This window comes from Heptranchias perlo, chromosome 19, assembly GCF_035084215.1.
Source record: "Heptranchias perlo isolate sHepPer1 chromosome 19, sHepPer1.hap1, whole genome shotgun sequence".
Taxonomy (NCBI): Eukaryota; Metazoa; Chordata; class Chondrichthyes; order Hexanchiformes; family Hexanchidae; genus Heptranchias; species Heptranchias perlo.
The window spans coordinates 996,283-1,021,362 of NC_090343.1; the positions used below are offsets into that span (position 1 = coordinate 996,283).

The 25,080-nt window shown below is 46.3% G+C and overlaps 1 protein-coding gene across 1 annotated transcript in view; it reads right to left on the bottom strand.

Moving 5' to 3' along the window:
• The window catches only part of LOC137335056 (myosin-7-like), a 122,135-nt gene that overhangs the window by 93,234 nt on the left and 3,821 nt on the right, over positions 1-25,080 (bottom strand). The window contains exons 3-11 of the mRNA XM_068000132.1: positions 18,064-18,207; positions 16,733-16,889; positions 15,773-15,800; positions 12,097-12,193; positions 11,750-11,773; positions 8,698-8,790; positions 8,353-8,416; positions 4,211-4,309; positions 41-144 (exon numbers count right to left, since the gene is read on the bottom strand). Coding sequence (XP_067856233.1) covers positions 41-144; positions 4,211-4,309; positions 8,353-8,416; positions 8,698-8,790; positions 11,750-11,773; positions 12,097-12,193; positions 15,773-15,800; positions 16,733-16,889; positions 18,064-18,207 — 810 coding nt within the window. The remainder of the gene's footprint in view (positions 1-40; positions 145-4,210; positions 4,310-8,352; positions 8,417-8,697; positions 8,791-11,749; positions 11,774-12,096; positions 12,194-15,772; positions 15,801-16,732; positions 16,890-18,063; positions 18,208-25,080) is intronic.

The window sequence follows — 25,080 nt, forward strand, 5'->3', positions numbered from 1 at the left end:
CCGTCTGAGTAACAGGTTTTACTCGATAGGAAACACCTACGTCTGTTGCCATCAGCTCCTCGCCATCATCCAGGTTGTCTACCGTGACAACCCCCTGGGAACAAACGTGATAGTCGTAGGGATTGTAAGACACCAGTAACATATCTGTAAAAGAGAATTTTCAGGTCAGTGACAAAGGGGAAATAATATGGAGAAGGGGACATTTCTCTAAAATTGAATTTGCTTTCAGACCCACGTATGTTGGTGTTTGGGGTTCAGTAAGTTTTTGTGCCCATCTGCTTTGAAGGGTAGATTTTCAGTTCCTGGTAAAATTAAGGACTTCAATGTCCATCACCAAGAGTGGCTCGGTAGCACCTCTACTGACTGAGCTGGCCGAGTTCTGAAGGACATAGCTGCCATACGGGGCCTGCGGCAGGTGGTGAGCGAACCAACACGAGGGAAAAACTTACTTGACCTCGTCCTCACCAATCTACCTGTCGCAAATGCATCTGTCCATGACAGTATTGGTAGGAGTGACCACCGCACAGTACTCGTGGAGATGAAGTCCCGTCTTCGCACTGAGGACACCATCCAATGTATTGTGTGGCACTATCACCGTGCCAACTGGGATAGATTCAGAACAGATCTAGCAGCTCAAAACTGGGCATCCATGAGGCGCTGTGGGCCATCAGCAGCAGCAGAATTGTATTCCAGCACAATCTGTAACCTCATGGCCCGGCATATTCCTCACTCTACCATTACCAACAAGCCAGGGGATCAACCCTGGTTCAATGAGGAGTGTAGAAGGGCATGCCAGGAGCAGCACCAGGCGTACCTAAAAATGAGGAGCCAACCTGGTGAAGCTACAACTCAGGACTACATGCATGCTAAACAGCGGAAGCAACATGCTATAGACAGAGCTAAGCGATTCCACAACCAACGGATCAGATCAAAGATCTGCAGTCCTGTCACATCCAGTCATGAATGGTGGTGGACAATTAAACAACTAACGGGAGGAGGAGGCTCTGCAAACATCCCCATCCTCAATGATGGCGGAGTCCAGAACGTGAGTGCAAAAGACAAGGCAGAAGCGTTTGCAACCATCTTCAGCCAGAAGTGCCGAGTGAATGATCCATCTCGGCCTCCTCCCGATATCCCCACCATCACAGAAGCCAGTCTTCAGCCAATTCGATTCACTCCACATGATATCAAGAAACGGCTGAGTGCACTGGATACAGCAAAGGCTATGGGCCCCGACAACATCCCGGCTGTAGTGCTGAAGACTTGTGCTCCAGAACTAGCTGCACCTCTAGCCAAGCTGTTCCAGTACAGCTACAACACTGGCATCTACCCGACAATGTGGAAAATTGCCCAGGTATGTCCTGTCCACAAAAAGCAGGACAAATCCAATCCGGCCAATTACCGCCCCATCAGTCTACTCTCAATCATCAGCAAAGTGATGGAAGGTGTCGTCGACAGTGCTATCAAGCGGCACTTACTCACCAATAACCTGCTCACCGATGCTCAGTTTGGGTTCCGCCAGGACCACTCGGCTTCAGACCTCATTACAGCCTTGGTCCAAACATGGACAAAAGAGCCGAATTCCAGAGGTGAGGTGAGAGTGACTGCCCTTGACATCAAGGCAGCATTTGACCGAGTGTGGCACCAAGGAGCCCCAGTAAAATTGAAGTCAATGGGAATCAGGGGGAAAACTCTCCAGTGGCTGGAGTCATACCTAGCACAAAGGAAGATGGTAGTGGTTGTTGGAGACCAATCATCTCAGCCCCAGGACATTGCTGCAGGAGTTCCTCAAGGCAGTGTCCTAGGCCCAACCATCTTCAGCTGCTTCATCAATGACCTTCCCTCCATCACAAGGTCAGAAATGGGGATGTTCGCTGATGATTGCACAGTGTTCAGTTCCATTTGCAACCCCTCAGATAATGAAGCAGTTCGTGCCCGCATGCAGCAAGACCTGGACAACATCCAGGCTTGGGCTGATAAGTGGCAAGTAACATTCGCGCCAGACAAGTGCCAGGCAATGACCATCTCCAACAAGAGAGAGTCTAAACATCTCCCCTTGACATTCAACAGCATTACCATCGCCGAATCCCCCACCATCAACATCCTGGGGGTCACCATTGACCAGAAACTTAACTGGACCAGCCACATAAATACTGTGGCTACAAGAGCATGTCAGAGGCTGGGTATTCTGTGGCAAGTGACTCACCTCCTGACTCCCCAAAGCCTTTCCACCATCTACAAGGCACCAGTCAGGAGTGTGATGGAATACTCTCCACTTGCCTGGATGAGTGCAGCTCCAACAACACTCAAGAAGCTCGACACCATCCAAGACAAAGCAGCCCGCTTGATTGGCACCCCATCCACCACCCTAAACATTCACTCCCTTCACCACCAGCGCACAGTGGCTGCAGTGTGTACCATCCACAGGATGCACTGCAGCAACTCGCCAAGGCTTCTTCGACAGCACCTCCCGAACCCGTGACCTCTACCACCTAGAAGGACAAGAGCAGCAGGCGCATGGGAACAACACCACCTGCACGTTCCCCTCCAAGTCACACACCATCCCGACTTGGAAATATATCGCCGTTCCTTCATCGTCACTGGGTCAAAATCCTGGAACTCCCTTCCTAACAGCGCTGTGGGAGAACCGTCACCACACGGACTGCAGCGGTTCAAGAAGGCAGCTCACCACCACCTTCTCAAGGGCAATTAGGGATGGGCAATAAATGCCGGCCTCGCCAGCGACGCCCACATCCCATGAACGAATAAAAAAGAAAGTCCTCGATGACTAAGGCCCAACGTAAATCCAGTCAGGAGCACAGTGGGCTAACTGCAAACCATTGCCCTAATGATCCCGAGCTCCCAGAGTAACTTTAGTCTGCTCCAGAGAGCGTGCCTAATGTGGGAGAATTGGGAAATTGTGGGATAACTGAGCTTTAAAGGGAAGTGGGTCTGTTCGGGTGTAAAGAGCCGTTCTACCTGCAGGATGACTCATTGCCAGATCAGTCTGAAAGGCAGAATAAGAAAGAAGTGTCTGGAAATACTGGTGAAAAGGGACGAGATCCAATGTGGAGGAAGGATTCTGAATCAGAGGCTAAGCAATGAAGCAGCCCCTCCCCCAACCTGTTTCACGCTGATCATGATGTTCGGCTGCACGAGGCGCGTGTTCGAAAGTTGCCCCATTTGGAACTCTAGTGTGCGCTATCTATAGGAGGCAGTGCAGCATTCCCCCAATAAGCCCGAGGGGTGAGAGGTGTTCTTCACAGCCACAGGCCATGCTGCGCCTGCAGGGCAGGCTGGCTGCAGCTCATTCTGGAGCATGTGGCCCTACTCTGCATGAATTTGGACCAGAAAGTGCAAAGAGTTCATGGGGCAAATCCATTATGTGCACCTCTTATGGGCGGGAGGGTAGCAACAGGTGATCACAGTCTTGCTGTGGGGCTACCTGACCTGCCTCGTGTTCCTCTATTGCTGCTCCCTTTCATCCCTCCAAATCATAAAAACAGGAGAACCCCCATAGAGAAACCCATTGCCTACGTGACAATACCAGTACAAGAACTCATGGCACAAAGCTTTCTGGGGAACAGGGCGGGCAAAAAAGGGGGGAAATTGCACAAAGCAGCTAATAAATCAACCTTAAAACCTTTGGTTTGACTTCCTTGACCCTTTAAATCGACAACTGCAGACTCCCATTAGAATGGGCATGGCTGAATCAGCAGGAAGCAGTGAGGATGTCAAAATCCACTCTCAATCACTGGAAGGAAAACTTCTTCCATCTGAGAAAGACCAGGACTCTTGCTGAGAACACAGGCAAGAGTGGACAACGTCATCCAAGTGGCATTCTCTGTACGAGACTAGACAGTGAGTGCTGGCAGGATATTTAACACAGCCCAGCCTGATTCTATCCTCACCCAGATGCTCACTTCCCAACAGGGGTAAATGGATGGTGGGCAGGAGCAGTGTACCCCTCTCTAACCTCGAATGCTATGGCTGATAATAGAACCCCAGTAGGAAAGCGGCCACCTTGATGGACATCGGTACCTCAGCAGAAACCAAGGGTTGAACCCAGGGTCTTCCTCGTCTGCGTGCCTCATACCCCCATCGAGAGCACCAAGTCCCAGCAACAAATTATTAGACTGGAAAACCCTTTTCAATTTTAAGATACAAAGTTTTTTGGGGGAGGTGGAAACTTGTGCCTGTTTTCACTCACCAAACAGCTCTGGTTTTTTGCCAGAAAAAATCTGGTAATAAATGTGGTAACTCCTTTCACCGGGCTGCTGGAAGATCACTCTCGATTTTTCTAATAGATCTGAAAGTCAAAGGTTAGAATTATCACAGAGCATTGCTTGCAAGCTTCATCCAATCTCCATAAGTTTTCACGGAGCAGAACGTATTATAGTCTGAAATGTGTGAAACGCAATGACTAAACCGGACTTTGAAGAAAGTACAGTGGAGACTGAAGTTGCTACTGAGACCAAGACCTGCCTTGGAGGCACGCTTTGATTGAGGGTAACACTCTGACCTTTTTATGAGTGTAGGTCTATAGTAGCGAGTCACAATGCTCCTGTCTTGGGAGCAAGTACCTCGGGTTGCGGGTTGGGGATTGAAGGCTGAGGAATTGGGGGATTAGGGCTGGGGGGGGTTGAGGATTGGGGGTAGGGTTAGGTTTGGGTTGGGGGTTGGGTGTTGTGGGTGGGGAGTTGGGCATTGTGGATTTGAGGATTGGGGTTAGGGTTGATGGTTGGAAGTTGGGAACTGGAAATTGGGAGTTGGGGTTGGGGATTGGGGATGGGGTTGGGGATTGGGGAATTGATGGTTGGGGGTTGATGGTTGGGTTTGAGGTTGGGGTATAGGCCATTCTTGTTTGGAATTGGGGGTGTCCATGGAGGAACACTGAAAGTGGTTAAATTTGGAAAATAAATTATTCAGCATAAGGCTATCTGGGACAAATTGGTTTGACCCTCAGAATTCCCACTCTGCTCAACAATGCATGGGATTAGAACACTTTCCCTATTTCATATGCAGGTATAGAATGGCCTGCTGCACTCAAACCAAATGTATCTTAATCCAAACCCAAGCAAACCTCCCCTATTGCCCCATTGTGACATGATTCTATTCCTATGGCTTCCCATCTTTGTGGATTCTCTGAGTGACATTGTCAGTTTAATATCAGATGGGGCAGTTTTGATTGGTGGGTCTGTGCTCACTGTGAAGTGTTTGCGATTGTACCAAACGGGTTTCATGCAGGAGCTTTAAACCAACTAGAAAGAGACTTTCACCTCATCAGTCTGGGCAACATTCAGCACTGGATATCAGGCTGTGCTAACTCAATGCAAAACCTGTCCTTTAGCCTGTACATTTGAACATACGAATGTACGAATTAAGAGCAGAAGTAGGCCATTCGGCCCCTCGATCCTGCTCTGCCATTTGATAAGATCATGGCTGATCTGATTGTGACCTCAACCCTACTTTCCTGTCTACCTACTATAACCGTTGACTCCCTTGTTAATCAAGAATCTATCTAACTCAGCCTTAAAAATATTCAATGACCCTGCCTCCACCGCTCTCTGGGGAAGGGATTTCCACAGACTCACAACCCTCAGAGAAAAAATTTCTCCTCATCTCCGTCTTAAATGGGAGACCTCTTATTTTTAAACTGTAGCCCCTAGTTCTAGTCTCTCCCACAAGGGGAAACATCCTCTCAGCATCTACCCCTTCCAGTCCCCTCAGGATCTTATATGTTTCAATAAAAAAAAGATCACCTCTCATTCTTCTAAACTCCAGTGTATACAGGCCCAACTTGTCCAACCTTTCCTCATAAGATAACCCCCTCATCCCAGGAATCAGTCGAGTGAACCTTCTCTGAACTGCCTCTAAAGCAATTATGTCCTTTCTTAAATAAGGAGACCAAAACTGCACACAGTATTCCAGATGTGGTCTCACCAATGCCCTGTGCAACTGGAGCAAAACATCTCTACTTTTATATTCCATTCCTCTTGCAATAAATGACAACATTCCATTTGCCTTCCTAATCACTTGCTGTACCTGCATACTAACTTTTTGTGATTCATGTACTAGGACGCCCAGATCCCTCTGTACCTCAGAGTTCTGCAATCTCTCTCCATTTAAATAATACACTGCTTTTCTATTCCTCCCGCCAAAGTGGACAAGTTCACATTTTCCCACATTATACTCCATCTGCCAAATTTTGCCCACTCACTTAACCTATCTATGTCCCTTTGCAGACTCCTTATGTCCTCTTATAGGAACATAGGAACATAGGAACAGAAGTAGGCCATTCAGCCCCTCAAGCCCACTCCGCCATTTGATAAGATCATGGCTGATCTGTGATCCAACTCCATATACCTGCCTTTGGCCCATATCCCTTTGGTTGACAAAAAGCTATCTCTCTCAGATTTAAAATTAGCAATTGAACTAGCATCAATTGCCATTTGCAGAAGAGAGTTCCAAACTTCTACCGCCCTTTGTGTGTAGAAATGTTTATCTAATCTCACTCCTGAAAGGTCTGGCTCTAATTTTTAGACTGTGCCCCCTACTCCTAGAATCCCCAACCAGCGGAAATAGTTTTTCTCTATCTGTCCCCCTTAATATCTTATAAACTTCGATCAGATCACCCCTTAACCTTCGAAACTCGAGAGAATACAACCCCAATTTGTGTAATCTCTCCTCGTAACTTAACCCTTGAAGTCCGGGTATCATTCTAGTAAACCTACGCTGCACTCCCTCCAAGGCCAATATGTCCTTCCGAAGGTGCGGTGCCCAGAACTGCTCACAGTACTCCAGGTGCGGTCTAACCAGGGTTTTGTATAGCTGCAGCATAACCTCTGCTCCCTTGTACTCTCGTCCTCTAGATATAAAGGCCAGCATTCCATTAGCCTTATTGATTATTTTCTGCACCTGTTCATGACACTTCAATGATCTATGTACCTGAACCCTTAAGTCCCTTTGGACATCCACTGTTTTTAACTTTTTACCATTTAGAATATACCCTGTTCTATCCTTTTTTGGTTCAAAGTGGATGACCTCACATTTGTCTACATTGAATTCCATTTGCCTCAGTTTTGCCCATTCACCTAATCCATCAATATCCCTTTGTAATTTTATGTTTTCATCCACACTGCTTACAATGCCACCAATCTTTGTGTCATCGGCAAACTTAGATATGAGACTTTCTATGCCTTCATCTAAGTCGTTAATAAATATTGTGAATAATTGAGGCCACAAGACAGATCCCTGCGGGACTCCACTAGTCACATCCTGCCAATGTGAGTACCTTCCCATTATCCCTACTCTCTGTCGCCTTTCGCTCAGCCAACTTCCTAACCAAGTCCGTACTTTTCCCTCGATTCCATGGGCTTCTATCTTAGCTAACAGTCTCTTATATGGGACCTTATCAAATGCCTTCTGGAAGTCCATATAAATAACATCCATTGACAGTCCCCTGTCCACTACTTTAGTCACCTCTTCAAAAAATTCAATCAGGTTTGTCAGGCACGACCTACCTTTCACAAATCCATGCTGGCTCTCTCTGATTAACTGAAAATTCTCGATGTGTTCAGTCACCCTATTCTTAATTATAGACTCCAGCATTTTCCCCACAACAGATGTTAGGCTAACTGGTCTATAATTCCCTGGTTTCCTCTCTCTCCTTTCTTAAAAAGCAGAGTGACATGTGCAATTTTCCAATCTAAAGGGACAGTTCCTGAATCTAGAGAACTTCGAAAGATTATAGTTAGGGCATCTGCAATGTGTTCACCTACTTCCTTTAAAACCCTGGGATGGAAACCATTTAGTCCTGGGGACAACTTACTTTCCTACCTACCTTTGTGTCATCAGCAAATTTAGCAGCCATGCATTCGGTCCCTTCATCCAAGTCATTGATATAGATTGTAAATAGTTGAGGCCCAAGCACTGATCCCTGTGGCACTCCACTTGTTACATCTTGCCAACCTGAAAATGTCCCATTTATGCCTACTCTCTGTTTCCTGTTAGCTAACCAATCCTTTATCTATTCTAATATATTACTCCCGACACCATGAGCTCTTATTTTGTGTCGTAGCCTTTGATGTGGTACCTTCTTAAATGCCTTCTAGAAATCCAAGTACACCACATCCACAGGATCCCCTTTATCCATGTTGCTTGTTACTTCCTCAAAGAACTCTAATAAATTAGTCAAACACGATTTCCCTTTCACAAAGCCGTGTTGACTCTGCCTGATTGCATTGAGATTTTCTAAGTGTCCTGCTATAACCTCCTTAATAATAGATTCTAGCATTTTCCCTATGACAGATGTTAAGCTAAATATTACTGCAAAGTATTCTGTACACTTACAGATATCAATATCAGCTGATGCCAGTTTTCCTGTGGTACCAAAGTGTATCCGGATAAACTTGCCCTGCACAAAAGTAAGTGAAAAGATTCATCACTACACCCGGTGATGGTGATAATACATAAATCAGCGAGTGCTCACCAATTCATTGGATGCAAAATGCTTCAAGATGTTTAGACATGATAAGGTACCACATTATCACAAGTCGTTCTTTTTATTTTCTATTATGTAATTTAGTGGTTTCAAATTGTACAGTTTATTCTCTGGTAATAACTGTTCACTTATTGTTTAATACCTTGATAATTGTGAAACAGAAAAGTGAGATTCACATTTGACCAAATACTTACAAAACGGGAAGAGTTGTCATTTCTTAAGGTCTTGGCATTGCCAAAAGCCTCCATCGCTGGATTCGCCTCAATGATCTGGTCTTCTAAAGTCCCCTGAGAATTGAATAAACCAATGTTAGTGAAGCCTGTGTGAATCAGCCCCAGTACTCACTTTAATTAATCACCTTCACCTCAGGATGGAGCCCAAAAAGTTCATCCTTTTCTCATGGACCAACTTCACCGACCCACCTGCTTACCATGTTCATTCCCTCATCCAGTTACCTCTTGTGCTTGTGTTTGCTTCAATAACTTTCCAATTAAATTATTCCACAGGTCAATGACCTTTGGATTAAAGACTCTGTCTGGCTTGCCTTCTTGCTCATATAAATTCCTCATTTCTAACTCATGTCCCTAGCTATTTAAACTCTTCCCCAGAGTGAACAATTTACTAGGATCAATTTCATCAATTTCATTCTACTGAATCCTGCTGAAATGTCTCCTCTTTTAGTACTAGTGGGGGGTTGAGATCATGATCGGGGGAGTCGAGGTCACGATTGGTGGGGCTCAGGTCAAGATCGGGGGGTCGAGATTACAATCGGGGGAATTGGGGATGTAATCAGGGGGGTCGGGGTCACGATCGGGGGGATCAAAGTCATGATCGGGGGGTCGAGGTCATGATCGGGGGGTCAAGGTCGAAATGAATCGAAATGTAAAGATGATTATCAATATTGACAGATTGGAGAAAGTCACAGTCTAGAAAGAAAGGATGTGGGAGGATATTTCACGTGAATAGTACTAAAAGGTAAACCCAGAATATTACTTCATATTAATTACCTAGAGAGTGGTGAGAATGTGGAACTCACTCCCACAAGGAGTAGTTGAGGAGAATAGTGTAGGTGCATTTAAAGGGAAGCTAGATAAGTAAATGAGGGAGAAAGGAATAGAAGGATATGGTGATAAATGTAGATGAAGTAGGGAGGGAGGAGGTTCGTGTGGAGCATAAACACCGGCATGGATCAGTTGGGCCGAATGGCCTGTTTCTGTGCGGTAGACTCGATGTAACTTCCTACCAAAATGCACCACCTCACATTTATCTATATTGAAATTCATTTGCCAATCACATGCCCATTCTGCAAGTTTATTAATGTCCTCCTGCATTTTGACGCATTCTTCCTTTGTATTAACTACATCCCCCAATTTGGTCTCGTCAACAAATTTTGAAATTGTACTTCCGATTCCTGAGTCCAAGTCGTTGATGTAAATTGTGAACAACAGTGGTCCCAGCACCGATCCCTGTGGAACACCACTTCCCACCTTTTGCCAGTCTGTGTATCTACCCTTAACCCCTACTCTCTGTTTTCTGTTTTGTGGCCAGCTTGTTATCCATTCCGCTACCTGTCCCCCGACTCCACATCCTCTGACCTTAGTCATGAGTCCACAATGCGGTACCTTATCGAAAGCCTTCTGATTATGCAAATATATTACATCTACTACATTACCCTTGTCTACTCTTTCTGTTACTTCTTCAAATCCAGGAAAGTAGAACCAGAAGTAATAAATTTGAATTGGTGTAAAGTAAAATGAAAACCGATATTAAGAAGAGTTTATTTACTGAAAGAGTGATGAATATTTAAAGTGCCCAATGGGGTGATCGAGACAAAGCATTCGGAAAGTTCACATTGCAGCTCAATGCTACGAGGGCAGAGTTTGGAAATAGGATGACAGAGTTTTGATGGGCCAAGTGGCTTCCTTATTTTCTTATTAGTCTCATTTACAGATTTGTACACAGGTACCGAAGCACACACACACAGACAAATCTACACGCACTCCCACACAAATCTGCACATATAGTTTTACATAAATGTACATACATAAAGATAAGGATACATGCACAGGAAAATACACATAGGTGTACAAACTTATACACATATGTGGAGCTACACACAAGCAAATGTAGACAAGATATATATAAAAATACACACAATGCAAATGCTAGAAATCTAAAATATGAAGAATTCCCGGGGATGAACACATGGAGTGATTACGAGTTACGTCGGGCTTGATTTTACTTTCCATCGAAGTAAAACAATGGAACAAGAGAACTGGATAAGTACTTGAAAGGAAAAAATTTGCATGGCTACGGGGATAGGGCGGGGAGAGTGGAACTAGCTGGATTGCTCTTGCATAGAGCCGGCACGGACTCGAAGGGCCGAATGGCCTCCTTCTTTGCTGTAACCTTTCTATGATTCTATGATTCTCAAACAAAGGTCTGATCCAATCCCATCAGTTTCCTGCTAGGCAGGGTAGATTAAATTTACTCCTGGGGTGCAGGTTCTAATGCAAGCGTTCAAAGTTTTGAAAGGATTTGAGAGGGTAAATAGTGAAAAATTATTTCCATTGGTCAGTGAATCAGTAACAAGGATTCCATTTAGGATTTAGTACTAAAGTTACACAGGGAGAGATCATAAGAAATCTTTACATATGGAGGTTTATGAGATTATTGAGTGTACAAGGCTCTGTTAAACCTGAGTCAATCAGACCATTTAAAAGGGAATTAGGTAAATACTTGACAAGGGAAATATTAAGGGCAAGAATGGGCTACAGGGATTAGTGCAGATCGCATCGATATGGAGCTAGCACAGGCACGATGGTCTGAAAGGGCCTCCTTCAATGCTAAAACTTCTATTATTAATACAAAGCGGATCGATCAACATCAGCACCCAAAGTGTGAATGAACGGGCGGTGGAAGCAGATTCATTAATAACTTTCAAAAGGGAATTGGATAAATACTTGAAAAGGAAAAATTTGCAGGGCTGTGGGGAAAGAGCAGGGAAATGGGACTAATTGGATAGCTCTTTCAAAGAGCCAGCACAGGCACAATGGGCTGAATGTCCTCCTTCTGTGCTGTATTATTCTATTATTCTATAATTCTAGAGGAGTCAGTGGGCATTAGCAGCATTTTCTACTGTTGTTTTCTCACACTGTGTGTAGATGTGTGGAGATATACAAGGCAAATGTACACAAACAGTGCCAAACTCAGAGGCACGCAACCCTGTAGTAGCAGGAATCTTACCCCAGTCTTTGTGGCTGGCTGCGACTTTGAGGAAAAAGAAAAAAGAGAAAAAAATAAATCTTTTTCTGATTAAAACATTAAATATTTTCCTTCACTGAAAAATCAGCAATTTTATTTTGAAAAATCACAAAAACACAGAGATAAAAAATTAGATTTAAAAAGCTTTGTTTTAAAAACATACAAAAGAAGAAAAAGAAATTTTAGGGCAAAAAGTATTTACTTGGTAAAGTACAATCTGTGTATAAATTACTGAACAGTTAAAGCAAACAGAGGAAAAAATAGTTTTTAAAGAAAAAGGCAAAAATGCAAAATGAAAAGTGAAGAAGTTTGAAAGAGTTAAATCTTACGCCCTTCTTTCCACCTCCTTCTCCCAAGGCGGCAATAATAGCAAAGTATTGAATAACACGTTTAGTGTTGACAGTTTTTCCAGCTCCAGACTCACCTCTGGGCAGATACAAAACCCAGAAAAGGAAAAAAGTGAAAATGTTAAACCCCAAAAAGTAAAAATTCAGCAAGAAAATATTCATATAAACATTAAAAATATTAAAATACAAAAGGAGAGAATCAAGGTTTCTGATAAAATGTATTATTCTCAGATTTAAAAAGGATGAGTATCTTTTAATGCTGAGTGAGTTGTGTCTTTATATTCTGTACACAGTTCATTGATTATAAAAAAGCTTATGCATGAAATGGGTTTGGGCAGGCTGTCTCTCTCTGCCTGTCTCTCTCTCTCTCTCTGTCTGTGTCTCTGTCTGTCTGTCTCTGTCTTTCTAACAAACTTCCCCTTTTGGCGGTGGTCTCTGGTGGTCCCTTTAAGGACTGTATAGACCTGTTTCTTTGGCCCAGGATCAGCTGTGCTCAGAGCAGACCAGAGGCCTCAAACAGGCATTGGGCCCCCTACTTACATCCGCAAAGGGCCTGACGCCTGTTCCAAAACTATTTAATTTTTTATGTATTTATTGTACTTTAAATTTTATTTTCAGCGATCTATAGTTAGATACTAGTGGAACCAAGATAGCCATGCACAAAGAGTTATTTTAGGGGGGGGATCAGTGAGTTTATTTTACAGAGAATGGATTTTGATTCGTCAAAGGCAAATATCAGCCAGTTACCTCAAATTATGTCCCATGGATAATTTGCTGTGTGAATGTTGAACAGATGCAAAACTTATAATTTTATATGTAAACTAGTTGGTGTCCTGGGCATTTCACACAGGAAGTCGAAATCAAGTGGGGCGAGAAGGTGGGAGTGATTGTTCTCTGGCGAGAAACCTTATTCAGTCCTCATGTAAAGCTGCTGCTTATTCTGCCCTTATTTTAACATAATATTTTGATTTTAATTATTATTTATAGTTAAATTGTGAAACATACAGCGATTTGGGAAGCAGAGAAGTGGAGTGGGTCGGAGTGAAGGAGTTCCTCTGTAGTATAGTCCAAGGAGATGGGAGACACAAGACTGAGGTGCTACAGTGCCACCTCTAGCAGGTGGGTGTAATTACAACGTGACAAGTTTACATAGGAAGTTCCCATTATAAATGTGGACAGAACTTTATAAAGGAAAAAGTTGACACAATAGAATGTTATAATGTGACAATGGGAAGTAAGGTTCTGTAGACGGGAAATGTGTGCAGATGTAAGATTTTTAATATATTAATGCTATACCAGGGGTGTTATACCCAGTAACACATGGTGCATTATTACATAATATATACACAGGAGCGTTATACTCAGTAACACATGGTGTGTTATATAATATATACAGGAGTGTTATACCCAGTAACGCACAGTGTGTTATTATATTATATGAACAGGAGTGTTATACCCAGTAACGCACGGTGTGTTATTATATTATATAAACAGGAGTGTTATACCCAGTAACACACGGTGTGTTATTGTATAATATATACAGGAGTGTTATACCCAGTAACGCACGGTGTGTTATTGTATAATATATAAACCCGCGACCTCTACCACCTAGAAGGACAAGGGCAGCAGGCGCATGGGAACAACACCACCTGCACGTTCCCCTCCAAGTCACACACCATCCCGACTTGGAAATATATCGCCGTTCCTTCATTGTCGCTGGGTCAAAATCCTGGAACTCCCTTCCTAACAGCACTGTGGGAGAACCATCACCACACGGACTGCAGCGGTTCAAGAAGGCAGCTCACCACCACCTTCTCAAGGGCAATTAGGGATGGGCAATAAATGCCGGCCTTGCCAGCGATGCCCACATCCCGTGAACGAATAAAAAAAAAAATATACGGGAGTGTTATACCCGGTAACACACAGTGTGTTATTGTATGATATATAATATATATACAGGAGTGTTATACCCAGTAACGCACGGTGTGTTATTGTATAATATATAATATATACACAGGAGTGTTATACCCATTAACGCACGGTGTGTTATTATATAATATATATACAGGAGTGTTATACCCAGTAACACACGGTGTGTTATTATATAATATATATACAGGAGTGTTATACCCAGTAACGCACAGTGTGTTATTGTATAATATATATACAGGAGTGTTATACCCATTAACGCACGGTGTGTTATTATATAATATATATACAGGAGTGTTATACCCAGTAACACACGGTGTGTTATTATATAATATATATACAGGAGTGTTATACCCAGTAACACACGGTGTGTTATTATATAATATATATACAGGAGTGTTATACCCAGTAACACACAGTGTGCTATTGTATAATATATATACAGGAGTGTTATACCCAGTAACACACGGTGTGTTATTATATAATATATATACAGGAGTGTTATACCCAGTAACGCACAGTGTGTTATTGTATAATATATATACAGGAGTGTTATACCCAGTAACACACGGTGTGTTATTGTATAATATATATACAGGAGTGTTATACCCAGTAACGCACGGTGTGTTATTATATAATATATATACAGGAGTGTTATACCCAGTAACACACAGTGTGTTATTGTATAATATATATACAGGAGTGTTATACCCAGTAACACACGGTGTGTTATTATATAATATATACAGGAGTGTTATACCCAGTAACACACAGTGTGTTATTGTATAATATATACACAGGAGTGTTATACCCAGTAACACACGGTGTGTTATTATATAATATATATACAGGAGTGTTATACCCAGTAACACACGGTGTGTTATTGTATAATATATATACAGGAGTGTTATACCCAGTAACACACGGTGTGTTATTATATAATATATATACAGGAGTGTTATACCCAGTAACGCACAGTGTGTTATTGTATAATATATATACAGGAGTGTTATACCCAGTAACGCACGGTGTGTTATTGTATAATATATATACAGGAGTGTTATACCCAGTAACGCACGGTGTGTTATTATATAATATATATACAGGAGTGTTATACCCAGTAACACACAGTGTGTTATTGTATAATATATATACAGGAGTGTTATACCCAGTAACACACGGTGTGTTATTATATAATATATACAGGAGTGTTATACCCAGTAACACACAGTGTGTTATTGTATAATATATATACAGGAGTGTTATACCCAGTAACGCACGGTGTGTTATTATATAATATATATACAGGAGTGTTATACCCAGTAACACACAGCGTGTTATTCCTAGTAATACAGTGTTATGTCATATAAATACATACATGTGCAACTGATTAATGCAATGTTACGTGGTTACAGCTCAACCTAGCTCATCAATTCCCATCCACTGGGACAATGGCACCAATCGCACAATCCAAACAAACCATGAGCAGAAAAGTTGGAATAGCAATGATCAAGGATAATATCTGAGATTCTATTGTGGGCTATTCCTCACTCTCAGATCTTGGTAATGCTAATAAGCCACAAGGGTGAAGAGTAATATTTGAGAATATACTGAGGACTCAAAGCAAAAATGATCAGCCCTTATCAATTAACTCCCTTTCATTTCTGCTTTAGATATTTGTAAGGATTAGTTTATAAATGTTATTAAAATATGAAAGTTAAGGACTCACGTAATCAGCATGGATTGATTCTCCCGATCTGAAAAAATTGAGTTATAATTAATGACAGATCCCAGTATAACTCTCCCCTGATCAATACAGGGTGCCCTTCACTGATACTCACAGTCCCCGGTATAACTCTCACCCGATCAATACAGGGTGCCCTTCACTGATACTCACAGTTCCCAGTATAACTCTTCCCCGATCAATACAGGGTGCCCTTCACTGATACTCACAGTCCCCGGTATAACTCTCACCCGATCAATACAGGGTGTCATTCACTGATACCCACATCCCCCAGTATAACTCTCATCCGATCAATACAGGGTGTCATTCACTGATACTCACAGTTCCCAGTATAACTCTCACCCGATCAATACAGGGTGCCCTTCACTGATACTCACAGTTCCCAGTATAACTCTCACCCGATCAATACAGGGTGCCCTTCACTGATACTCACAGTCCCCAGTATAACTCTTCCCCGATCAATACAGGGTGTCATTCACTGATACCCACATCCCCCAGTATAACTCTCACCCGATCAATACAGGGTGTCATTCACTGATACTCACAGTCCCCGGTATAACTCTCACCCGATCAATACAGGGTGCCCTTCACTGATACTCACAGTTCCCAGTATAACTCTCACCTGATCAATACAGGGTGCCCTTCACTGATACTCACAGTTCCCAGTATAACTCTCACCCGATCAATACAGGGTGTCATTCACTGATACTCACATCCCCCAGTATAACTCTGACCCGATAAATACAGGGTGCCCTTCACTGATACTCACAGCCCCCACCCCTCCCACCCCACATTCTGAACCCCACCAATCCCCCAACCCCCACCATCCACTACCCACCCACACCCCGCACCCACCCCCCCCGACCCCCCCCCACCCCCCCCCCGACCCCACCCCCCACCATTCACCCTCCCCCCCACTGTCTCAGTAGAGATGGTCGTACTCACTGCGGACCATGTCATTGTACGCGTTGTCAGCAATGGAGTAGATGTGTGGTGGAGCCTCTGAGCGTCGTTTGCCCTTGTAAGCTGCGACCACACTGCCACTGTACACCGGGAGCCATTTGTACGGGTTCACAGTGACACAGAACAACCCAGAGTAGGTCTGTGAGGAAAGAAGAGGTGGAATTAGATGGAGAGTTCTGGGTCCATGTTACTGAGATTCCAATATCCTGGGGAAAATTGTCCTGCTGCGAATTGCCTTTATTAAGAGATGGGGACAATAGCTGAGCAGCCTTTCACCCCTGGGACCTGTTCATTGGCTGCAAGGATCCAGTGTAAAGTTTGGGCTCTCACTCCATGAGCCCTCACTCCGAGGGCCTCACTCCGAGGGCCTCACTCCGAGGGCCTCATTCCGAGGGCCTCACTCCAAGGAGCCTCACTCTGAGGGGCCTCACTCCAAGGGTCCTCACTTCGAGGGCCTCATTCTGAGGGCCCTCACTCCAAGGAGCCTCACTCTGAGGGGCCTCACTCCGAGGGTCCTCACTTCGAGGGCCTCATTCTGAGGGCCCTCACTCCAAGGAGCCTCACTCTGAGGGGCCTCACTCCAAGGGTCCTCACTTCGAGGGCCTCATTCTGAGGGCCCTCACTCCAAGGAGCCTCACTCTGAGGGGCCTCACTCCGAGGGTCCTCACTTCGAGGGCCTCACTCCGAGGGCCTCACTCCGACGGCCTCACTCCGAGGGCCCTCACTTCAAGGAGCCTCACTCTGAGGGGCCTCACTCCGAGGGTCCTCACTTCGAGGAGCCTCACTCCGAGGGCCTCACTCCGAGGGCCTCACTCCAAGAGCCTCACTCCAAGGAGCCTCACTCTGAGGGGCCTCACTCCGAGGGTCCTCACTTCGAGGAGCCTCACTCTGAGGGGCCTCACTCCGAGGGTCCTCACTTCGAGGAGCCTCACTCTGAGGGGCCTCACTCCGAGGGTCCTCACTTCGAGGAGCCTCACCCCGAGATTCGTGGAACCCGTCCTCTGTCCCCTGAATATGGAAGTCAATCTGGAACTTTTTCAAAAGTGTTTCTCTGCTTTATCTTCAGGGGTCCAGACAGCCGCGCTGGTGCAGACACCCTGGACTTGACTCCCTGGCCTTTGATCTCTCCTCCCAGCCCTATCGTCGCTCGGAGACTTCAGTCTCTGCTCAGTCCAACGTGAAGCTCAAATGTACATCAGGAATTTCTCACCTTAAGTTTGAAACCTCTAATCACACGAGACCCATTTGTTAAATGTTATTAATTAAAGTAACTGGTGCACATCAGCAACTGAGGATCACATGACTGTTCTTACATAAATCATCCAGTTGCTGTAACGACGTCGGAGATTGGACAGGACTGAAGCTTCATTCAGATTGGTCAGCATGGCCATGTCTTCAATCATATCAAACTTGGGAGGGTTCATCTGTTGGATGTCGTCCTCTTTAAGCGTTATAGTCTGAAAGGAAGTGAGCGAAAGAGAAAGAAAACACAAGTTAAATCATTTGTCAAGCAGGCAAAACAAGCATGTTGAGAATTAACATAAAAGATCTCTTTTATAATAAAGGGCAGCGAGAGTCATTTAGACTGAATAACATCCAACCAGCACATCGCAAAATGGTGTAGAAGGAGAGACATTTGGAGGCGTTAGCAGGCTCGACACTTAACATTACACCACCGTGGAGCAGCAATCAACAAAACAGAGGATGATGAGCCATTTGGCTAGATTGGGAATGATTCAGTGAGAGGAAGGGGTACAGACAGTTTAAAGGCATCTGGTTACACTGATCTTTAAGTTACCGTGTCTAGTTTTGGTCAACATAAGAGGAACATTCAACACTGTTGGCGGTGTAAAGAAGAGCCACAAGGCTCTGAGCTTTGAGGTAAGACTAGAGAAACAGGGTCTCTTCATCCTTGAAAGCAACTGAGCGAGTGTCCTCTGAAAGTTATAAGATAATCAACCTTTAGAAAAGTTAAATCTGGAGCACGATTCAAGCTAAACTATGACAGTAGAACAAAGAAACACGGTTCAAGGGAGCGATGGGAGAATTTAGAGCTGATGTCAGCTTCTCACATAAGAACGGGTCAACACCTGACAACATGTGGCTGAGGTGAAAAATTTAAACACGTTGAGGAGTCACTTGGATCTATGAAGAGGCATTGTAAGATGGAGCCCTGAAGAGTAGAGTCGACTCCAAGACAGTAAGATGGACCCTAGGACAATAGGACCCAGGACGGATGGATGTGGTATACATGGATTTCAGTAAGGCCTTCGATAAAGTCCCGCACAGGAGACTGGTCAAGAAGGTACGAGCCCATGGAATCCAGGGTGCCTTGGCACTTTGGATACAAAACTGGCTTAGTGGCAGAAGGCAGAGGGTGATGGTCGAAGGTTGTTTTTGTGACTGGAAGCCTGTGGCCAGTGGGGTACCACAGGGATCGGTGCTGGGTCCCTTGCTGTTTGTGGTCTACATTAATGACTTGGATATGAATGTAAAAGGAATGATCAGTAAGTTCGCTGATGATACAAAAATTGGTAGGGTGGTAAATAGCGAGGAGGATAGCCTCAGTCTGCAGGACGATATAGATGGGTTGGTCAGATGGGCGGAACAGTGGCAAATGGAATTTAACCTGGAAAAGTGCGAGGTGATGCACTTTGGAGGGACTAACAAGGCAAGGGAATACACAATGAATGGGAGGACCCTAGGCAAGACAGAGGGTCAGAGGGATCTTGGTGTGCAAGTTCACAGATCCCTGAAGGCGGCGGAACAGGTAGATAAGGTGGTAAAGAAGGCATATGGGATACTTGCCTTTATTAGCCGAGGCATAGAATATAAGAGCAAGGAGGTTATGATGGAGCTGTATAAAACACTGGTTAGGCCACAGCTGGAGTACTGTGTGCAGTTCTGGTCGCCACACTACAGGAAGGATGTGATCGCTTTGGAGAGGGTGCAGAGGAGATTCACCAGGATGTTACCAGGGCTGGAGCGCTTCAGCTATGAAGAGAGACTGGGAAGATTGGGTTTGTTTTCCTTGGAGCAGAGGAGGCTGAGGGGGGACATGATTGAGGTGTACAAAATTATGAGGGGCACAGATAGGATGGATACTAAGGAGCTTTTTCCCTTCGTTGAGGGTACTATAACAAGGGGACATAGATTCAAGGTAAAAGGCGGGAGGTTTAGAGGGGATTTGAGAAAGAACTTTTTCACCCAGAGGGTGGTTGGAGTCTGGAACTCACTGCCTGAAAGTGTTGTGGAGGCAGGAACCCTCACAACATTCAAGAAGCATTTGGATGAGCACTTGAAATGCCATAGCATACAAGGCTACGGACCAAATGCTGGAATATGGGATTAGAGTAGACAGGGCTTGATGGCCGGCGCGGACACGATGGGCCGAAGGGCCTCTATCCGTAATGTATAACTCTATGACTCTATGACTCTATGACAATAGGATGGACCCCAGGACCACAGGAAGTGAGGGAGCACGGAGTAGCAGCTATCGATGGAGTCTGGTTTCGACAGAATCTATAATTGGGAATTTGGTGAGTGAGGGGATTTTTACGGGTTGATCTTTATCTAAAATTTGACTAAGTTTGGCATCAAACGTTTAACTTAAATTTAATCTTAACTTGCAGTTTTCAATTGGTGGTAAACAAGCAGCCTGAAGTGGCAGTTGGTCACCTAGTTAATTAGGTCACTGGTTAGAACTGGTAATCTACTGTCAGCTGGATCTGACTCAGGCGATTGGCATTCAAGCCAGCAGAAACTCAGAAGGGTTTTTGCTAACGCACAGAGTGAGGGAGTGAGGGAGCACGGAGTGAGGGAGTGAGGGAGCACGGAGTGAGGGAGTGAGGGAGCACGGAGTGAGGGAGTGAGGGAGCACGGAGTGAGGGAGTGAGGGAGCACGGAGTGAGGGAGTGAGGGAGCACGGAGTAGCAGGTATCGAGAGTCTGGTTCCAACAGAGTCTATAATTGGGAATTTGGTGAGTGAGGGGATCCAGTGCAGTAAGGGGTGAGGGGCATTTGATTAGGCAGCGGAGAGGAGGGTACCGAGGGCGGGGGGAGGGGCGGACCGAGGGTGGGGGGAGGGGCGTACCGAGGGCGGGGGGAGGGGCGGACCGAGGGTGGGGGGAGGGGCGTACCGAGGGCGGGGGGAGGGGCGTACCGAGAGCGGGGGGAGGGGCGGACCGAGGGCGGGGGGAGGGGCGGACCGAGGGCGGGGGGAGGGGCGGACCGAGGGTGGGGGGAGGGGCGTACCGAGGGCGGGGGGAGGGGCGTACCGAGAGCGGGGGGAGGGGCGGACCGAGGGCGGGGGGAGGGGCGTACCGAGGGCGGGGGGAGGGGCGTACCGAGAGCGGGGGGAGGGGCGGACCGAGGGCTGGGGGAGGGGCGTACCGAGAGTGGGGGGAGGGGCGGACCGAGGGTGGGGGGAGGGGCGGACCGAGAGTGGGGGGAGGGGCGGACCGAGGGTGGGGGGAGGGGCGGACCGAGAGCGGGGGGAGGGGTGGACCGAGAGCGGGGGGAGGGGCGTGCCGAGGGCGGGGGGAGGGGCGGACCGAGGGTGGGGGGAGGGGCGGACCGAGAGCGGGGGGAGGGGTGGACCGAGAGCAGGGGGAGGGGCGTGCCGAGAGTGGGGGGAGGGGCGCACCGAGAGCGGGGGGAGGGGCGGACCAAGAGTGGGGGGAGGGGCGGACCGAGGGCGGGGGGAGGGGCGGACCGAGGGCGGGGGGAGGGGCGGACCGAGGGCGGGGGGAGGGGCGGACCGAGGGCGGGGGGAGGGGCGGACCGAGGGTGGGGGAGGGGCGGACCGAGAGTGGGGGGAGGGGCGGACCGAGGGTGGGGGGAGGGGCGGACCGAGGGCGGGGGGAGGGGCGGACCGAGGGCGGGGGGAGGGGCGGACCGAGAGCGGGGAGAGGGGCGGACCGAGGGCGGGGGGAGGGGCGGACCGAGGGTGGGGGGAGGGGCGGACCGAGGGTGGGGGAGGGGCGGACCGAGAGCGGGGGGAGGGGCGGACCGAGGGTGGGGGGAGGGGCGGACCGAGGGTGGGGGGAGGGGCGGACCGAGAGCGGGGGGAGGGGCGGACCGAGGGCGGGGGGAGGGGCGGACCGAGGGTGGGGGGAGGGGCGGACCGAGGGTGGGGGGAGGGGCGGACCGAGAGCGGGGGGAGGGGCGGACCGAGGGCGGGGGGAGGGGCGGACTGAGGGTGGGGGGAGGGGCGGACCGAGGGCGGGGGGAGGGGCGGACCGAGGGCGGGGGGAGGGGCGGACCGAGGGCGGGGGGAGGGGCGGACCGAGGGTGGGTCACAGCAACAACAAAACCAAACTGCAGGGTGATGTCGGGGGTGAGGCAGGTCGGTGGTTGGTGGGGAAAATCTCTTCTGTTTTCTTCTTTCTCGGGACTGTGGGCTCAGTAACTTCGAGCAAAAAACTACATTTAAAAAAAAAATCTAAACTTAATTCAATAAGTTAAACAAAGGCCAGGACTTGGTTCAACCTAGAAATAATTTGATTGGCATTGTAGTAATCAATTAAATAAATAAAATAGTTATGACAGGGCAGAGGTGTGTTGCCGCTGCAATATGTGGGAGCTACCGGACAGTTTTGTCCAGGGCGACGACATCTGCAATAAGTGTCTGCAGCTCGAGGAACTTCGGCTCCGAGTTGAGGGGCTGGAGTCTGAGCTGCAGACATTGCGATGCATCAAGGAGGGGGAAAGTTACCTGGACACTTTGATCCAGGAGGCAGTCACACCCCTTAGACTAAATCCTGTAGAATTGGCACGTGGTCAGGGACAGGAGGGTGTGACTGCGAGTGAGGCAGGTACGGGGATCCAGGAGGGAGCATTGCAGGAGCCTCAGCCTCTGCACTTGTCCAATGGATACGAGGTTCTTGCCGCCCTTGTGGACAAGTGCAGTGACTGCAGGGAGGATGAGCAAACTGGCCACGGCACCGTGGTTCAGGGGGCCATTCAAATGGAGGGAGTAAAAAGGAATGTGGTTGTAGTAGGCGACAGTATAGTTAGAGGGATAGACACTGTTCTCTGCAGCCAAGAGCGAGTGTCCCGAAGGCTGTGTTGCCTACCCGGTGCCAGGGTTAAGGACATCTCCTCAGGGCTGGAGAGAAACTTGGAGTGGGAGGGGGAGGATCCAGTTGTCGTGGTCCAAGTAGGTACCAACGACATAGGTAGGACTAAGAAAGAGGTTCTGCTGAGGGAGTTTGAGCAGCTGGGGACTAAATTAAAAAGCAGAACCACAAAGGTGATAATCTCCGTATTATTACCTGAGACACGAGCAAATTGGCACAGGGTAAATCAGATCAGAGAGATGAATGCGTGGCTCAAGGATTGGTGTGGGAGAAGTGGGTTTAGATTCATGGGGCACTGGCACCAGTACTGGGGAAAGAGGGAGCTGTTCTGCTGGGATGGGCTTCACGTGAACCATGCTGGGACCAGTGTTCTGGCAAACCGAGAAGGCTTTAAACTAAATAGAGGGGGGGGGCTCAGGTGGGGTGAAGTTTAGATTAATAAAGAGAAAAGACAACGAAGTAGTACAGGAAAGTGATGAGGGTAATGATAAACAGAGTGTGTCAGGAAGGGACAGAGCGAACAAACATAAGAGTGCACTAGCAAATGGGGCCGGTAAAAAGACAAAATCTTTATCTGAATGCGCGCAGCATTCGTAATAAGATAGATGAATTGACGGCACAAATAGAAACAAATGGGAATGATCTCGTGGCCATTACAGAGACGTGGTTGCAAGGTGACCAAGGTTGGGAGCTAAATATTCAGGGTTATTTAACATTTCGGAAGGATAGAAAAAAAGGTAAAGGTGGTGGGGTAGCTCTGTTAATAAAGGATGAAATTGGTATAATAGTGAGAAATGATCTCGGCTCAGAAGATCAAGATGTCGAATCAATTTGGGTGGAGGTAAGAAATAGCAAGGGAAAGAAATCACTGGTGGGAGTAGTATATAGGCCCCCCAACAGTAGCTACACTGTAGGGCAAAATATTAATCAGGACATAAGGGGGGCTTGTAAAAAAGGTAATGTAATAATCATGGGCGATTTTAACTTTCACATAGATTGGACAAATCAAATTGGCAAAAATAGCCCTGAGGAGGAGTTCATAGAGTGTATTAGGGACTATTTCGGAGATCAATATGTCGGGGAACCAACCAGGGAACAGACCATTTTGGATCTGGTAATGGGCAACGAAACAGGATTGATTAATGATCTCAAAGTAAAGGATCCCTTGGGAAACAGTGATCATAATATGATAGAATTTCACATCCAGTTTGAGAGCGGGGATCTTGGGTCTGAAACTACTGTATTAAACTTAAATAAGGACAATTATAAAGGAATGAGGGTGGAATTGGCTAAAGTGGACTGGGTAAACAGATTAGATGGTATGATGGTGGATAAGCAGTGGCAAACATTTAAAAAGATGTTTCATGACTCGCAACAAAAATATATCCCTGTGAGGAGGAAAGACTCCACAAAAAGGGTGAACCAACCATGGCTAACTAAGGAAGTCAAGAATGGTATCAGGTTAGAAGAAAAAGCATACAACATGGCAAAGATTACTGGTAAGCCCGAAGATTGGGAAAACTTTAAAAACCAGCAAAGGATGACTAAAAGAATAATAATGAGGGAGAAAATAAATTATGAGAGTAAACTAGCAAGAAATATAACAACTGACAGTAAAAGCTTCGACAAGTGTATAAAAAGGAAGAGGGTAGCTAAAGTAAAGATTGGTCCCTTAGAGGATGAGACTGGGGAAATAATAATGGAAAACAAGGAAATGGCAGAGGAATTGAACAGATATTTTGTATCTGTCTTCACAGTTGAAGACTCTAATAATATACCAATAATAGTAGAAAATCAAGGGGCAAAGGGGAGGGAGGAACTAAAAACAATCACTATCACTAGAGAAAAAGTACTAGGTAAACTAATGGGTTTAAAGGCTGACAAGTCCCCTGGACCTGATGGTTTGCATCCGAGGGTCTTAAAGGAAATGGCTACAGAGATAGTGGATGCATTGGTTGTAATCTTCCAGAATTCACTAGATTCTGGAAAGGTCCCAGCGGATTGGAAAACAGCAAACATAACAGCCCTATTCAAGAAGGGAGTGAGACAGAAAGCAGGTAACTATAGACCAGTTAGCCTAACATCTGTCATTGGGAAAATGCTAGAATCCATTATTAAGGAAGTAGTAGCAGGACATTTGGAGACTCATAATACAATCAAGGAGAGTCAACATGGTTTTATGAAGGGGAAATCGTGTCTGACAAATTTATTAGAGTTCTTTGAGGAAGTAACGGGCAGGGTGGATAAAGG